Below are 18,970 nucleotides of genomic sequence, written 5' to 3' on the forward strand. Positions count from 1 at the left end.
TGCTATTATATTCCACTGGACATCCACTGTCTGAACTTCAGTATCTGTTTGGATATTGGCCTTTATCTAAACCAATATTAATTCATAAAGGACATTTATCATTTTGTCCTCTCTCTAGCCACTGTTTGGGACAGAACTAGATTGTTTGCAACTGTGACATTTCATTTGACCCTGAGCCGAGCTTCCAACCTCATATCTTTTCTGCCAGCATGACCACCTACCTACACCTCCGTAACATTGCCTGTCTCAGTCCCTGACTCAGATCACCTGCAGTGGAAATCTTTGTTACCTCTAGATACATTTATTCTGATGCTCTCATGGCTGGCTTCCCACCTTGTATCTTTTGTAAAGCTGAGCTTATCCAAAACTCTGTAACCATATCCTATCTTGCTCCATGTCCTATTTACTTATGATCTTTGTGTTTGCTGACCAACATTGACTCCAGTCCAACAATTCAATTAAAAATTTTTTGTATGTTTCCCAATCCTCCAACATGGCACCACCCCTCCCTATCTCTGTAACCTCCTCCATCCCTACACACTCTGAGATTTCTGCATTCCTAGCCACTTGCTCAGCTCTGATTTTCATTGCTGCACTACTGGTGGCCATGTCTTCATCTGCCTGGGCTTTTAGCTTTGGAATTCTCTTCTTAAGCCTCTACAACTCTTTATTTATCTCTCCTCTTTAAAACCTACCCCTTTGACCAAACTTTGATCACATGTCCTAATATCTCTGTTTGATAATGCTCCTGTGAAGCACCTTGGGATATATTACTTTGTTAAAGGGATTACATAGATGCAAATGAGAGCAGTAATATGTGTGCAAAGCAAACTGACCTATGTGGTAAATATTTTTAAAACAACAAATCTCTGTGCAGTTGTGCTGCAGCCTGTGAATAATTACAGAGTGCTGAAGAAATAAACCTGTAATTGGAATAATCTAGACTTACCAATTATTAAACTCGACAGTTGTGCTGTACAAGTCATCCATATTGATTAAGATTAATATGTTGGACAACCACACATAGTAGAAGGACTCTACTTTGTCAACACTATTCCAGTGGGAAGAGAAAATGAAACTTCTTCTGTCATTATATGGTCAAGAAACGATCATGTTTTTCCTAATATTACTGTGGGATGTTTTAAAGCAAGCTCATGTGTGTGGGTATATGGTTCTGTGTGTGGGGCTAATTTATTTATACTAGAGATGAATAGACTACAAGTTTTAAATTATCAAAGAAGTGAGATGTAAAACATGTTTGAAATGGAGATGAGTAAAACTAGGGTGAAGTCAGCAGATTCGGTGTGAATGAGATTTGCATTTTTAGATAAGTGGAGAAATGTTTGATTTTCACAGGAACATGGAGAATGTTTACAACTGGCAAGATAAATAAGGCAAGATCATTATATCAATTTTTCCCAAAAGTTTAGGCCATAATGAGAACATGAAAGATTTTTAAATTCTTGGAAAAGTATCTTCTAAAGACAATTGGAAACAATGGGATTTACAGATCAAAAAGGGAGAAATATATTTAAAGAAGGCTGGGAGGCTGTGTGAAGTGTGGCCATGTGAGATCTTGAAAGGTGACTGTACGAAATAGACTTGGGGGAAAAAAGCCTCTAGCCACCCTTCAGAAGTTTGCTGTTCCACTAACCAAAGTTGTGTTAAAAGCCTTTGGAAGTCCATTGTCCAGTGGGTGCTTGTGGTAAAATTGCTGGGTGACTTTATAAATGTGGAATCTATTTGGACTGTTGCCTTAAAGGGGGTGTGTAGTTGGGAGTCTGGTTAAATAGAAATTTTGGGAGCTGTTACAACTGTGTAACTGTAATCTTGTGTTTAAGTTTCTTCTTTTGTTAATAAATGTTTTAACTTGATCTTTAAATTCTCTAAAGGTGGTAGTGGACTCATTACTTCTGATTTCAGTGCATAAGCCTTCTTGTAATAAATACAAATTGCAAAATCATTGTGATAGGATGGCCAAGTTTCCCTTGTGGATTTGGTCAGCCTGGCAAATACCACCTGCCATATTAACAAAGTGACATTGACCTTGTCACCATAACTCTGAAGCACCAACAGAAGATAAGTGGAGTAGCAAAACTCTTAATGTAATGGTGGATAACCTGCACTGCAAAATGGGATTAGTATTGCAGAATAGATGAATGTGTACATAACAAATAGTCATACCAATGGAAAATAGAAATTTTATTAACAATGTTGATGAATATGAATGGTAGGGTAGAAACTCTTAAAAGAAATAATGTTGCATGCTTAATGTAAAGCAAGAGTTTCCTTGGAATGCCCTTAGCAGCATATTAGGAAACAAATTACTTCTTGTTGTGTCTTGAAACCACCTATCCCCTTCAACTGTGTTATTGCATTGTAACAAGCCCATATTTAGCTGTAATTATATACTTGTTCATTTGGAATGTAATTTTTTTGACATTCATTTTTTTATATGATGGCCCATGGAAGGTTATGAAGGATAAGTACAAAAAACAGGTGTTTGTTTACTTATGAAATTAAGAATGCAGAAATTTTAGATATGAGAAAAGGAGGTATGGAAAATAAACTGCAAGGGATATCAAAGATAATGGTACTTTTTTATTTAGAAATATATTAAGAAAAATAGTGGTAAAGGGGAATATAGACTCATGCAGAATGGATAAAGAAATGACAGATTTTTAAAATGTATTCTTTGTATCTGTTTTCACAGTAGGAGGACAAGGGAACATAAAATCAGTCAAATTGAGGAAAATGATAAAAGCAAAAAACTCTGGATGCTAGAAATCCAAAACAAAAACAAAAATACCTGGAAAAACTCAGCAGGCCTGGCAGCATCTGGAAAATGATTGCTTTTAGTGTAAGTAAGAAAATGCCAATGGACAAAATAGTGGGACTTAAGATAAACAAATCTCCAGAACCTGATGGTTTCCACCATAGAGTATGAAAAGAAACAGGTGGGGAAAATGCAGATGCATTCCAGAGGTGAGGAGAGAGTGACTGCCCTTGACATCATGACAGCATTTGACTGAGTGTGGCATGATGGGACCTTAGTCAAAACAAAATCAATGGGAATCAGGGAAAAAGCTCTCCACTGGTTGGAGAGTACCATATTAAAGGAAGATGTTGCAGTTGCTGGAGAACAATCATCTCAGTCCCAGGATATCACTACAGGTATTCATCATAGTAATGATCTAGGCCCAACCATCTTTCAGCTGCTTCATCAATGACTTTTCCTCCAACATTAGGTCAGAAATGAGGATGTTCACTAATGGTACAGTGTTCAGTACTATTGAATTCCTCAGATACTGAAGAAGTCTGTTCCCACATGTAGCAAGGCTGGACAACATTCAGGCTTGGTTAATAAATGCCAGGTAAAATTTACGTAAGAACATAAGAAATAGGAACAGGAGTAGACCATTCAGACCCTGATGGCTGATCTTCTTGTGTTTCGATTTCCACATTCCAATCTAACCCTGATAACCTTTGATTCCCTTGCCTAACAAGAATCTATCTACATCTGCCTTAAAAATATTCATGACCCCACCTCCACCACCTTCTGAGGCAGGGAGTTCTAAATCACACAACCCTGAGAGAGAAAAAAATTCTCCTCACCTCTGTCCTAAAAGGGGGACCCCTAATTTTATAACACTGCCCCTTAGTTCTGGACTCACCCACAAGAGGAAACATCCTTTTGTCATCTACCTTGTCAAGGCCGTTCAGGATCCTGTATACTTCAATCAAATCACCCCTCACTCTTCTAAACTCCAGTGGAAACAAGCCCAATCTGTCCAACTCTTCCTCATAAGACAACCCACTCATTCCAGGTATCAATCTAGTAAACCTCCTTTGAACCGCCTCCAATGCATTTACATCCTTCCTTAAATAAGGAGACCAAAAGTGCACACAGTATTCGAGGTGCAGTCTCACCAATGCCCTGTATAACTGAAGCATAACATCCTTACTTTTATGTTTAGTCCCTCTTGTAATAAAGGATAGTATTCCATTAGCCTTCTTAATTACTTGCTGTACCTGCAAACTAACTTTTTGTGACTTATGTACCAGAACACCTAGATCCCTCTGCACCTTAGAATTATACAGACGTTCTCCATTTAATTAATACTCTGCTTTTTTTGTTTGTCCTGCCAAAGTGAACAACTTCACATTTTCCCACATTAAACTCCATTTGACAGATCTTTGCCCACTCACTCAACCGATCTATATCCATCTGCAACCTTATGTCCTCTTCACAACATGCTTTCCTACCTACCTTTGTCATCTGCAAATTTAGCTACCATGCCATCACTCCCCTCATTGATGTAAATTGTAAAAAGTTGAGACCCCAGTACAGACCCTGTGAGACTCCACTCATCACATCAAGCCAATTTGAAAAACATTTATGCATTCTTTCTGCTTTCTGCCAGTCAGCCAATTCTCTATCCATGCTAATATGTTACCCCCTACACCATTCCCTTTTATTTTCCATAATAATGTTTGATGTGGCACCTTATCAAATGCCTTCTGGAAATCCAAGTACAGTACGTTTACAGGCTCCCCTTTATCCACTGCGCATGTTACTCCTTCAAAAAATTCCAATAAATTGGTTAAACACGATTTTACTTTCACAAAACCATACTGACTCTTCCCGATTGCCTTGATCTCTTCCAAGTGCCCAGCTATAACCTCCTTAAGGATTGATTCTAATAACTTGCCCACGACAGACGTCAAGCTAACTGGCCTATAGTTTCCTGCCTCCTTCCCTTCTTGAATAGAGGGGTTATATTTGTTACTTTCCAATCTGATGGAACCTTTCCAGAATCCAGTGAACTTTGTAAAATTAACATCAGTGCATCGACTACCTCATTAGTTACCTCTTTTAAGACCCTAGGATATGGTCCATCGGGACCTGGAGACTTGCTAGCCCACAGCTCCAATGATTTGCTCAGTATCTTTTCCCTAGTGATTTCAATTTCACCAAGTTCCTTTCTCTCATTCACCTCCTGAATCAGCAGCTATTACTGGAATGTTTTTTGTATCCTCTACAGTGAACACAGAAGCAAAATATTTGTTCATTTCTTCCGCCATTACCTTATTATCTACTATTAATTCCCCACTGACACTCTCCAGTGGGCCAACACTCACTTTATTTGACCCTTCTTCACAGCTCTGGAGAAGGGTCATACTGACTCGAAACATCAACTCTGTTTCTCTCCACAAATGCTGTCAGACCTGCTGAGTTTTTCCAGCAATTTGTTTTTCTTTCAGATTTTCAGCATCCGCAGTATTTTATTTTTAACTCTACTTACTCTTTTCCTTTTTACATACCTGTAGAAATTCTTGCTATCCTTTTTCACATTTGCACCCCATGAAGGTACCAGGCAATGCCCATCTCCAATGAGAGAATCTTACCATTCTCCTCAATTTCAAAGGAATTACCATTGCTGAGTCCCCCACTAACAAAATCCTGAGCATTATCTGACCAGAATCTTAACTGGAGCAGCCAAATAAATACAGTGGCTACAAGAGCAAGTCAGAGGCTGGGAATTCTGTAGAAGTAACTCACCTCTTGATTCCCCAAAGCTTGTCCACAATGCACAAGTCAGGAATGTGATGGATATTCCCCACTTGCCTGGATGTGTGTGGATCACTCTCAAACCTCAAAATCAGCCTGGACAAAGCATCCAAACTGATCCCCATTCACCACGTTAAACATTCACTTCCTCCACTAACGAAGCACAGTGGTAGCAGTTTGTACCATATACAAAAGGCACTGCAGCAACTCTCCAAGGTACCTCCGACACATCTATCAAACTCACAACCTCTACCACCTAGAAGAACAAGGGCAGCAGGCAGATGGGAACACCACCACCTGCAAGCTCCCCTTAAAATCACACACGATCTTGGTTTGGAACTAAATCACTGTTCCTTCACTGTGGCAGAGTCTAAAACCTGGAAAGCCTTTGATAACAGCACTGTGGATGTACCTATACCTCATGGACTGCAGCTGTTCAAGAAGGTGACTCACCAAGGGCAATTAGGGATGAATTGCCTCGCCAGCAATGATCGCATCCCATGATTTAAAAAAAATAATTTTCTAAATCTCTCTAGCTTTGGGAATTGCATCTTTTGATCACTATCATTTAAGAAAAAGGAATGGGATAAAACAGCAAACTAAACTACAGTAGAAGGCCCATTTTGAGCAATTTATTAAAATCTATTAGCAGGATAGGTTAACTGACATTTTCTAGACTGGGGTTGTGTTATAGTCCTTGTGGGGGAGCCTTAAACCCAAATAACCCAATTTACCAAACAATCCCAAAACGAAGAAATTACCAACAAGATTTCACTTTTTGTAACTTTTACCTTAACAATAATCAGGACCAACGCAAATTAAACATGAATTAATAGGCAAATCATGGTCTTTATGAACTATAAATTACATAAAATAGTAGATACAAAAAGATATCTCATGACATTACAAGTGTTCACATCACTCCCCGCAGACATGTGACACCACATGCAATCTCTCAGTCTTTCCAACTCGGCCTCCAGTATGTTGGGTCTCTCACTTTTCTTACTCAATGGATTTGATCCTCGAGTCACCTACAACAGTAGCTCCACACCTTCCAAGTTTGCTGGAGACAAATCTCCCATATGGCACCATAATGCAGAACCACTTTAGCTATGTGCATGACATTCTTGATGGCACAGCTTCCCAGAGAGTCCTTTATTAAAGCTTATTAAGTGATCTGGTAGGCTCTGGCAAAACTGTAGCAGCAGCAGCAGCAGCGAAACTGTCCAATTTACAATCCCTGCTCTAACCACGTCTTCAGCTGTCACTTCTAACGTATTATTCACACACAGTTCTATGTTAATGTGCCATCTCTGTTCTCCCCTCTGCTGCAGATCTCCTTTTCCTCTGCTCACATAGCTCATTCCTGTTGGTACTGCTCCCACGTCAGTATCAAATCACATGGGCCAGTATTTATTATTCAAGAAAATTACAATTGATGCAAACTTTCAAACATCCTTTACAAACATTCTTTAAACCAATTCTAGAGTCCTCAGACATTTCAAAGGAATTACAAATTTTCCTTACTATACTGCTTCTGGATCAAATAACATCACAGATTTATATATTTTTATCAGATGAGGATATCAAGGGATATGGATCAAAGGTATGTAAATGGAGAAATGGAGTTGAGATATAGATCAGTCACAATCCAACTGAATGGTGGAACAGACTCAAGGAGCTGGATAACCTATTCCTGTTGATGTTTCTATAAGGACCACCCTATAGAGATGGCATAAATTGTCCACTCTCCTCAAATTGGGGAGATAAGACCTCAAGCATATTTATTCACAATAGTTTGGAAAAAATAGATGGGGTGGTGCTGTAGTTTCTGGTCTGTATGCAACTAAATATCTACTCCAAAATATTGCACAGCATCACCTGCAGCTGAGGTCACCAATCTACTGAATAGGCTGTTTGCTCCATGATTCATATTACAGTTCTAATCACAATATTTTTACTCAGCTTTACATCTTGTGGTACTTCAGGAAAATATATTTACGTAACTGTTAAAATACATCAATGGTAGAAGGTGCTAGGGAGAATTCATTATGGTATTGATCTTGATATAACTATTAATTTTAAATAACTCTTATTTTGCAAGTGAAAACAATGCCCACAGAATTCAACAAACTCCTTTGTTTTCTTTGTGAAATGAAACCAAAAAATAGCAAAATACAAAAGCAAAATACTGCAGATCCTGTAAAACTGAAGCAAAAACAGAAGATGCTGGAAATGCTCAGCAAGTCTGGCAGCTACAGAGTGTTAACCTTTCAATGTATTTTCTTCAGAACTTAAGAGAGTTCATCAAAAGATCTGATGCAAGGTAATCGATCTGAAATGTTAACTGTTTCTCCCTCCACAGATCTTGCCAAAAAATGTTGAATCTGTTGCATTCTTAGCTCTAGAAGCTCCCAAATTTGTTACACAATAGCTGAGGCTCACACAACTATTATTATTTAGCTGATTATTCACTTACACAAGCCGATTACCTGGGAGACACAAATCAGGTGCGTAGTAATACCTCATGCTGCTTTAGTGTAAAGACGACTTGAATCCTATTATCAGTCACCAGCTGCTTACTACATGTTTCTGTGAACTAATGAGGAAAATATTTATCGGAAACACAACCGATACACAGGGGCATTTTTATATTCCGAAGTGTCCATTTAACCAATTGAGCGAAAGATAAATTATTAAACTTTTATTGATCAAAGACTACTTCAAATGATACCAGAAAGTGCCATTTCAATGAATTCCTCCATTTCTGCTTCCGATCCTTGGTGTGTTTTGGGCATTGGTCAGAGTAAGAACAAAAGTGGGATCCCTGGGGCCTCCAAATTGATGCCTTAGCCTGGAAGGCGCTAGAAATGGTGTCAGCACCTTTTACAGCTCGGGACTCTTCAAGAGATCGATTGCATTATGTATATTAACCATTTAAATTAGCCCATGCTCCGCGGCTGAGGAGTTAATAGCAGGAACCTTGTTAGTTAACTGTTCCTCATTATTTAAGTGCAGGCTAATGTATTAAACTTTCATCATTCTTTCTGGTAGGAAGCCCCTTGTTAATGGCAGAAAGTCAAATGGCTTGCTACCCAACGTGCAGCCCTGACATTTTAGTTACTGCCTGGGATAATACAACCCTAGTTCAGCCTGTTCCGCTGAGTATAAATTAACATATTGTGAAAAAGAATTGCTACTCTTGCATCAATATTACGGTGGTGCCTTATTTTCCCTAAGCAAAATATTAAAAAATGCTTATCTTCAGTCAGCAGTTGTTTTTATCTTCCTGTGCCAATGCTTCTAGTCTTATGGAAGATCAAATATATGGCCCATAAGGCTCAATAGTATGGGTCACTAAGTGACACGTAAAGACAATATACTTGGGTCCCCTGAAGCATGTTTGTACGGGAATAAAAAATTACCAGCCTAACTATCCATGTTTATGATTTCCCCTGAACATTTCAACCTCATAAAAGTGGATTGAGAAACCATTGCAAAATATAGGTAAAATGTGATTTATTGTTGTTAAAGCCAATAATGGGGAAACTGTGCAAAATTAAGGTACAGCATAGGATCAATGAAAGTTGAGTAATAATACCCTTTCAGAGCTGGTAATAGATTAAGGAACCACCTGCCTCTCAAACAAACCCTGTTATCTCTTTATTATTAATTAATGACACAGCTGGAAAATTGAACGCATCCGCTGCAGAGCAGAATATATGAATATTGATAGCAAACCGGGATTTGTGCTTAAGTCTGAAAGGGCGAAAGAAACATTACTACATCCATTAATGAGTTAATGCTGGAAATACACAACAGATCCATTTTTTAAATCAATCATGCTGGCGTTTAATTTAAAAACAATTGCAAGTAGTAAGAAACTCCCTATTTCCAACAAAAGGAATTGCATGTATTTTAATTTTAAACCAAAGACTCAAATGCTACTGATCTTTTGTGGGGAAAATTGTACAATACCCTCAGTAACCCTCATAATCAAAGTTACATCTGGATAAAGGAACGAAAAGGTAAGAAATTATTTATTTCTGTCCAGCTTTTTAATAAATATACAAACCAACAATGGTATAAGATTAATTTAATTTAATACAAGTTGATCACCTTCATATAAAAAGACTGAGGCCACTCTTATGGTGCTCACTTCACAACACAGCATGCAAGATCCCACCAAATGAAACACATCAATACCCATAAAGACAGGAGCGAAAGGATGCCCCACAATTTTCATTTGCCTATTCTCTGCACGACCCAGTCCTGCTGGCAAAGTGGGCAGCGGTTGTTCTGTTTTACCCACAGCGACATGCAGCAGTTGTGGAAGGAGTGGTTGCATTCTCCCCAGACCACTGGAAAACAAGAAAAAAGAACTATCACTCAAAGTGGCTAAAAAAAAATAGATTCACTTGTCAGACAAATACCTGTAAATAAATAATGTCCTTTGAGTCTGCACACAAAAAGACTGGTGAGTAATATTTTCTACAGCAGTGGTTTTCAAACTTTTTGGGTGAAAGATCCCTTTTCAAATGGGTTAGTGGTCATGGAGTTGTCCATTTAAATTATAATATTAATACAATACTCATAATTGAAAGAGCTGCATGTATAACATGATTTAATAATGTTTTTAAGAAGACAAGTATATAACATATCAGTAAGATAGCTGTGCCTGCTTCTTACTGCAGAGTCTGAGTATCCTTGGCAGCAGTCCAGGGAGAGCAAAACACAGAGAAAGCACTCGAGGAACATGGAGAGAGCAGGAGCAAAAGAGAAGCACATCAAGGTGCGAGCAGAAGCATATGCAGAGCAGAGCATCGGGAGGGCAGGAGTCCAGTGTTCAGGAGCACAGAGTGTGCACTAGAGGTATAGGGGGAAGTACAGCTCCAGCCACTGCTCACTTGTTTACTCCTAATTAGGGCGCCTGGGTCGTTACCCATCTGTGAGCTCGCCCTGTATCATGGATCTCCTATAAGATCTCTGCTGTCCCCAGTTTGAGAACCATTGTTCAGTAGTACATACTGACCACACTATAAAACATACTGTGGTTGGTAACAGCTGATCGGCTAATACCTCTGCTGCCAGAGCAGACAGAAGGTTCGTATGTGAATGTCTCCATCCACTACTGATCTACCCTCAAATGCCTTGGCGATTCTCTTAGCTCATTTTCACTTGATCAGCTTGCAGTTATTTTGTCCACATTGTTAGTTCTTTAGCATGGGCATCATCCAAATTGGTGGTGATGTTGAGCAGTAGTAAGGATGAAGGCAAAAGAACAATTGTAGGGAGAGTCCCCACTGAGCCACTGTTGCTAAGTAGTGGCATAAACTGGAACCCATTTACACAAGTAAACTGGTAAATGCCAGAAAAAAAATCTCAGATGGTACACCTGCTGGGCAATTAAGCATATTTCAGAGGGTACTTCTAAGTTACTTTCCACTCTCTCAACTTAAGATTACTAATATTCAGTCAGTCATAGCTTACAGGGGTTCAGCACTTATTGGGTCTCTGCACCTTCTGACTTACCGAAGGTCAATTTGCGAAAGCCTCCACCCTGGCAACATAACCATTTCCTTATCTGCAGTACCACATCTACTCTGTCTGTAGAGAAAGAGAACTAGGCTTCTATCACCCCGTCATTTTTATTCCTCCTGCCATACATCCCTATGAAATCAATACTCCACTATGATCTCATCATCTACACCATTCAGAGGTCTCTATCTATTGTTATATTTTTGAGGTTTAAAAGATATTTTGGGACTGTAGCTTTAAATTTAGGGCAAAAGGAAGGGAATCATGTGACCTGTGCTGACATCTGCCTGACAACAGGTCTGAATGATGGGGCTAGTAAAGACTAAAGGAAGGCCTGGGCTGTTTTACTGGGAAGAAGATGCAAGGCATTCACATTTGCAGACAATGGCGAAGGCAGCTATGAGGCTGGTGGACAGATTGTGAGTCTTCAAGTACCATGGAAGTATTAAAAACGTCAGGTTGTAGAAGGATTTACTTGATTCCAGGATAAGAGAGTTGGGATCTAAAGAATAACTAATCAGCATTTCTACCTGGATATAAGGTTCATGTGGTTCATGTTGCCATGGGGAAAGGTGCAGAGGAAGCCACTTTAAAGAGCAGGCTACACGCTTTCCTAAAATATCCCTGAATATCAGAGACACATGAGATGGTCTGCCAGGATCCAGGAGAGGGAGAGCAGCCAAAGGCAGCAAGACGCTGTAGTTCAGAGTGTTGGAATGTGGGTGGGTGCTGGGGCTCAGATCGTAAAGTCCAAAATTGTGGAGAAATAAAACAAGGTTGGAAGATTTGCAAAGCTTTAGCTAGAGGGAGAAGTCTCCAGGGAAACTTGCACCGTTGAAGACAGTTCTGGAATTAAAAGTTTCCAGGCTGGGAAAGGAAAAGATCAGAAGTAAACCCTCGGAAGCTAAGAATCATTTTGGACTGATTTAGGGAGGATAGAGTGAATAGTTAAAGGATAGTGTAACATATGCCTGATAGTGGGTTTTTTTCTGACTGCGTTAAAAGTTATGTTCTACAGCTTAAAGTATGAGTTGGCTACAAAAATAATGTTTAGTCAATAGTGCTTTTAGTCTGTTACAGTAAACGTCTTAAAATGCGAAATCTTGTTGTGTCAGCCGTTCAGTTATTAACTTTAAAAAAAATTGAATTTCCAGTTATCAGTTTCTACAGGGATCATAGTTTGGTGAATCTATTTCATCAGACCATCTATGGTGATCAATTGCCATCTTGTCAAGACTCCCAGTTATGTAAACTATTGTTTTCTACACATTGTTTTGTAGACACTTCCTAGCAACAATTTTGCTCTTTTACCGGGAGTTTTCTTAAGAACAAGAGGCCAGCACCCCAGAACAAGGATTCATATGGCAAATAAGCCAACAAAAGCTCCCCATTGGATGAAATTGATTAATCTGCATCTTTAAGTAAGTGTTCAATCACTCACAGGTTAAAGCTAGCTTCTGTCAAAATCTTGCGAAGTAACCATGCCCATGTAACTTGAGTTTCCCTGTATCCGTTGGTGTGTGTGTGTGTGTGTGTGTTAGCTGTTGCCCTGGATGGCAGCCCATCAGTTCTATTTCCTTTTCACCTTTTCTTTTTTCACAAACCTTTCCACCTTTAAGATGCTCTTTAAAACTTACCTCTTTGACCAATCTTTTGGATAATATCTCCTTATGCAGCTCAGTTTATGCCGTTAAAGGTGCTTTACAAATGCAAGTTTCCATTGTTGCTTCCCAGCTTCATCTGGCCTTGAAAAACAATTGCTCCATGTTTAAATCTGCTCCAGCACAGTCAGATATGGATGAGGTGAGTATTATTTTGATGAGAAACGCTCACCTCTGAAAGCAGACCCGCTGGCAGGAAATGACTAATCTGCTGGTGGGGAATAAGAGACAGTGCTGTTGGATATCTTTCAGATGCGTTGGCTCACTCCCACCTGATAAAGAACCTGTGCGGCTGCAGATTCTGGCTGAAAGCAGGCTTGCTGTGCACCTGTGGAGATTGCAAGCAGTGCTATCTGTCTATATGGTTCATAATCAACTGGCAGAGCAGCTGTTTAGGCTTTTCAGAAGAGGCGCTTCTCACATCAGAATCACAGGTCACAGTGCAGAAGAGGTGCTTCGGCCCATCGGGTCTGCGCCGACATGTGAGAAACACCTGACCTACCTACCTAATCCCATTTACCAGACTTGGCCCATAGCCTTGAATGTTATGATGTGCCAAGTGCTCATCCAGGTACTTTTTAAAGGATGTGAGGCAACCCACCTCCACCACCATCCCAGGCAGTGCATTCCAGACCGTCACCACCTTGTGGGTAAAAAAAATTTTCCTCACATCTCCCCTAAACCTCCTGCCCCTCACCTTGAACTTATGCCCCCTTGTGACTGACCCTTCAGCTAAGGCAGCAGCTGCTCCCTATCCACCCTGTCCATGCCCCTCTATCAGGGGCACCTCGATCAGGTCACCCCCCAGTCTTCTCTGCTCCAACGAAAACAACCCAAGTTTATCCAGCCTCTCTTCATAACTTAAATGTTTCATCCCAGGCAACATCCTGGTGAATCTCCTCTGCAACCCCAATAATTTATATAGCTTTTTCTTTTCCCACCTATTCCCATTATTTTTAAATGTATTTCCATCTACCCACAAAGTTTCATTTGATGCCCCCTCCAATATATCATCTCTCCTTACTGCAATAACTGACTCCTTAACTAATAATGCAATGCTTCCTCCTCTTTTACCCCCTCCCCTGTCTCGCTTGAAGATTCTATATCCCGGAATGTTGAGTTGCCAATCCTGCCCTTCCGTCAACCACGTCTCAGTGATGGCTACTATATCACAATTCCACATGTCAATCCTCATCCTTAACTCATCCGTTTTACCTGTAATACTCCTGGCATTAAAGTAGAGGTCATCCAGCCTTGCCTTACTCCCTTGAAGCTTATTGCAGCTGTACTCCGTCTGACTTGTTTTACTGTATTATGATGTGTCCCTATTCTGCTAACATTCTGTGTCCCCTCCCCCTGCTGAATTAGTTTAAACTCCTCCCAACAGCGCTAGCAAACCCGCCCGCAAGGATGTTAGTCCTGCTCTGGTTCAGATGTAGACCGTCCTGCTTGTACAGGTCCCACCTTCTCCAGAAACGGTTCCAGTGATCCAGGAATCTAAAACCCTCCTTCCTGCACCACTCTTAAGCCACATATTCATCTGCGCTATTCTCCTATTTCTGAGCTCGCTAGCACGTGGCACTGGGAGTAATCCAGAGATTACAACCTGAGAGATCTTGCTTTTTAGTCTACTGCCTAACTCCCTGAATTCTTGATGCAAGACCTTATCCCTCTTTCTACCTATGTCATTGGTATCAACATGTGTCATGACCTTGGCCTTATCACCGTCCTCCTTTAGGATGTCCTGCAGGTGTTCAGTGACATCCCGGACCCTGGCACCAGGGAGGCAACATACCATCCTGGAGTCACGTTGATGGCCACAGTAGCACCCATCTGTTCCCCTGACTATAGAATCCCCTATTACTATTGCTCTTCCTCCCTTCCTCCCCTCCTGTACAGACAGGCTGCTTGTGGTTCCAGAAGCTGGGCTCTGTCCACACTCCCTGGAGGAACCAGCCTCCAAAACGGAATACTGATTTGCGAGCGGGACCCCAGGGCTCTCCTGAACTACCTGCCTGTTTCTCTTGGACTGCCTTGTGGTCACCCATTCCCTTCCTTCCTCAAGTCCCTTCAGCTGCGGTGTGACCACCTCTCTAAACGTGCTATCCACGATGCTCTCAGACTCGCGGATGCTCCAGTGTCCCCAGCCGCCGTTCCAGCTCTGAAACCTGAGCTTCCAGGAGCTGCAGCTGGACACACTTCCTGCACCCATTCTGGTCCTGGGCAGGGGAAATGTTCCCGGCTTCCCACATGGAGCACGGAATTTGGTGCAACTCTTGTACATTTGGGCTTTGTATCATTTTGAATTTCAAGTTAACTGCATGCAAATTTTATAGTGCTAAGGTCCTAAACCTTTTCTTTTGGTGGGTTGTGTGTTCAAGAAACAAAGGATTTCTAGTGTTCTGTGGGTCTTTTGAGGTTTTTCTCGAAGTCACAGATTTGCAAAATGATGGGCACCTAATGAGATAGCAGAAATTGACAGAATATCGTAGGGCAACTTGTTACAAAAGCTTACCAACACAGTCTTCTTGTTTATTTTCAGCTTGACACCGAAGGCAGGCATCTAAACAAAGAGAAAAACAATCATTTTGATAATGCTGTGGAAGTTAGGGAAACCAAAACAACACTTCACAGTGAAACTAGACATGCTCCTTTTGTGGAGGAGCATCTTTAATGTAGTGAGATGGTTCTTTCCTCTTCTCCTAGGCCTGTATTGTCCCGCTAGAGGTGCAGGGTGGGGGAGTTTGTGATATTGTGATGGGGTTCACTCGCAGAATTAGGGAGGAGATTGGGTAGAAGAGGCCCAGGGCTGGCTTTCGGTTTCAGTGAACGGTGGTCAATACAGCTGGGCTGGTATTTATCACTTATTGGGGTGGGGGTGCAACAGGCAACAAATAGATCAAGGCCATATTCTAGACTGTGCTTCGGTTATTCAGTTTAAGTGGGGGAACATCAGGGGATATGCACTGTATCCTCTCTATTGCCTCAACAGTTTCCCGATAGTGTAGTGCCCAGAAATGCAGAGAACCAAATGTTGCTGTATGAAGGTTTCACCTATCTCCTTTTTCCATCTAAGATAAAGGCAAAATACCGCGGATGCTGGAAACCTGAAACAAAAACAAAAAATGCTGGAAAAACTCAGCAGGTCTGACATCATCTGTGGAGAGAAAAACAGTGTTAACGTTTCAAGTCCGTAAGACCCTTCTTCAGTTTTTCCAGCATTTTTTGTTTTTGTCCCTTTTCCGTCTAACATTTTGCCAATTTGCATCTCCATGTCTTTCTTTTGATTGGCTCTGTGCTGTCATGGTGCTTCTCTGACATTATTTTAGATGAGTTACAACTTCTTCCAGTTCAATATGAAGGAAGTGGAAGCCATTACCCTTATTTACCAGCATCCCACCCCAACTCACCTACCCACCCCACAACCCCTCCCCAGGTACATTCTGCTGAATCCATTCCGTGCCCATCCCGAGACCAATATATCTGTCCTGGTTGTGGTGCCTAAAACTAGAACAGTTACTTCAGCTGGACTCTGACCAGAGGTTTCTACAACTGCAGTGTATCTTCCAACCCCTTTTCCTGCAATCGCCACCCCCTCTTTGACCAACCCTAGCCTCCCTCAGGCTACTGCTCTCTGCACCATGACATTGTCCATGGTCAGTTGGCCCTGGAGGGCAAGTGGGCAGTGGACACTGAATGGCTTGGTGTGTCCTGATTTTGTGTCCCCTGAAAGGGGCTTGGTGTACCCTTGAAGGGGGCTGGTGTACCCTTGAAGGGAGCTGGTGTACCCCTGAAGGGGGCTGGTGTACCCCTGAAGGGGGCTGGTGTGTCCTGAAAGAGGCTAGTGTGCCCTGAAGGGGGGCTTGGTGTGTCCTGAAAGGGGCTGGTGTACCCTTGAAGGGGGGCTTGGTGTGTCCTGAAGGGGGGTCTGGTGTGCCCTTGAAGGGGTCTGGTGTACCCTTGAAGGGGGCTGGTGTACCCTGAAGTGGGGCTTGGTGTGCCCTGAATGGGGGGGCTTGGTGTGCCCTGAATGGGGGGGCTTGGTGTGCCCTGAATGGGGGGGCTTGGTGTGCCCTGAATGGGGGGGCTTGGTGTGCCCTGAATGGGGGGGCTTGGTGTGCCCTGAATGGGGGGGCTTGGTGTGCCCTGAATGGGGGGGCTTGGTGTGCCCTGAATGGGGGGGGGCTGGGTGTGCCCTGAGAGGTGGGTGGGGGGCTGGGTGTGCCCAGAGAGGCGGGGGGGGGGGCTACGGGTGTGTCCTGAGAGAGGGGTGGGGGTGGGGCTGAGTGTGACCTGGGGTGGGGGGGGTGCTGGTGCCTTTCTTGGCCAGTGGGCATCGCAGAGCATCTAAGTCTCCCGAAGATTGAATTATTGTTGGTGTGTGTGTGTTGTGGGTAGTTTGTGTGATATTTGTGTTGCCCTGGGACATTTACCTGAACGGATTTGACTCCCACCTGGTTTCACTCAGTCGGCGGCCTCGTTTCTCCCGCCTACCCGAGGGTGGGTCAGAGATACCCCGGCCTCCCCTCCCTCCCTGGCCGCTCCCCGCACTAACCGAGTACCGAGGCTCCACTCCCTCATCCCGGGCCGGCCGCTTACCCATCACCTGCACCCGGCAGATGGCGCAGGTATCACACTCCACATCCCAGCTCCACATGGCCACGGCGTTCCACTTCTTCAGGGTGAACATCTTGTCTCCGGATCTGCCGCCGGCTCCCACCACATTGTGAACAGAAGCTGAATCTTCCAGCTCCTCGTCCGCCATCAGTGACGCCGCAATACCACCTCCCAGCCGGCAGGGGGCGGGGGCGCAGCGACACCGCCACTCCACCTCCCGGCCGGCAGAGGGGGCGCGGCGACACCGCCACTCCACCTCCCGGCCGGCAGAGGGGGCGCGGCGACACCGCCACTCCACCTCCCGGCCTGCAGGGGGCGCAGCGACACCGCCACTCCACCTCCCGGCCGGCAGAGGACGCAGCGACACCTGGCGGAGAACAATGGAATATTCCAATTTCTTAACAAAGTGGAAACAAAGAGTGATGTACTACAATTTAAGCGAGTGCAGAGGCAGGGATTAACAAACAACAACAACAGTTTATATTTGTATAACATCTTCATAATAAAATGCCCCAAGGCCATTCAAAGGAGCATTATAAAATAAAGTATGACACTGAGCCACATAAGGAAATATTAGATAAAAACAAAAAAACTGCGGATGCTGGAAATCCAAAACAAAAACAGAATTACCTGGAAAAACTCAACAGGTCTGGCAGCATCGGTGGAGAAGAAAAGAGTTGACGTTTCGAGTCCTCATGACCCTTCGACCGAACCAAAGCTTGGTCAAGGAGATAGGTTTTAAGGAGTGACTTTAAGGAGGAAAGCGAAGTAGAAAGATGGAGGGATGTAGGGTAGGAATTTCAGAGGTTGGGGCCTCAGAATGGAAGGCAAGTCCACCAATGGTGGAATGATTAAATTGGGAATATTCAAGAGGCTGGAATTAGAGGAGCATAGATATCTCAGAGGGTTGTGGGGCTGAAGAAGATTACAGAGATAGGGAGAGACGAGGCTATGGAGGGATTTGAAAACAATGAAGAGAATTTTAATATCAAAGTATTGTTTGACTAGGAGCCAATGTCGGCCAATGAGCACAGGGATAATAGAGGAATGGGACTTGGTATGAGTTTAAGATATGGGCAGCAAAGTTTTGGATGACTTCAAGTTTACGGAGCAGAGCATGTGGGAGATGAGCTAGAAGGGCATTGGAATAGTCAAGTCCCGAGGTAATGAAGGCATGGCTGCGGCTTTGAGCAGCAGCTGAACTGAGCTAGGGACAAAGTCAGGTGATGTTACAGAAGTGGGAATAGGTCATGTTTAGTGATGGAGCAAAGATGAAGTTGGAAATTCATCTTGGGATCAAATATGGCAATATTATGATCAAATATAACAGACTAGCCTAATCTCAGCCTGGGAAAGGCTGGAATCAGTCGTTGGCGAATGGAGATGGAAAACAATCACTTCACTCTTCCTAATATTTAATTGGAGGAAATTTCTGCTCATTCAGGCCAAACAGCCTGATAATTTAGCAACAGTAAAGGAGTCATTAGAGGTGGTGGTGAGGTAGAGAATGTGTTGCCAGCGTACATGTAAAAACTAATACTGTGCTTCTGGGTGATGTCACCAAGGTATCTGGTATGTAGTT

At 42.6% G+C, this 18,970-nt stretch overlaps 2 protein-coding genes across 2 annotated transcripts in view; both read right to left on the minus strand.

Moving 5' to 3' along the window:
- LOC121271432 (rhodopsin kinase grk7-a-like) overlaps positions 1–8,985 on the minus strand; it is a 30,242-nt gene extending 21,257 nt beyond the window's left edge. The window contains exon 1 of the mRNA XM_041177440.1: positions 8,052–8,985. The gene's annotated coding sequence lies outside the window, so the exon portion shown is untranslated. The remainder of the gene's footprint in view (positions 1–8,051) is intronic.
- A 666-nt stretch (positions 8,986–9,651) lies between these two features.
- On the minus strand, positions 9,652–17,581 carry LOC121271448 (RING-box protein 2-like). The gene is made up of 3 exons (XM_041177441.1): positions 17,371–17,581; positions 15,287–15,334; positions 9,652–9,933 (listed from the first exon to the last, which is right to left on the minus strand). Exons 1-3 carry the CDS (start codon positions 17,534–17,536, stop codon positions 9,815–9,817), a joined length of 333 nt encoding a protein of 110 aa, XP_041033375.1. The 5' UTR covers positions 17,537–17,581; the 3' UTR covers positions 9,652–9,814.
- Positions 17,582–18,970: the final 1,389 nt, after the last annotated feature.

The sequence above is a fragment of the Carcharodon carcharias genome, chromosome 2 (genome assembly GCF_017639515.1).
Source record: "Carcharodon carcharias isolate sCarCar2 chromosome 2, sCarCar2.pri, whole genome shotgun sequence".
Classification (NCBI taxonomy): domain Eukaryota; kingdom Metazoa; phylum Chordata; class Chondrichthyes; order Lamniformes; family Lamnidae; genus Carcharodon; species Carcharodon carcharias.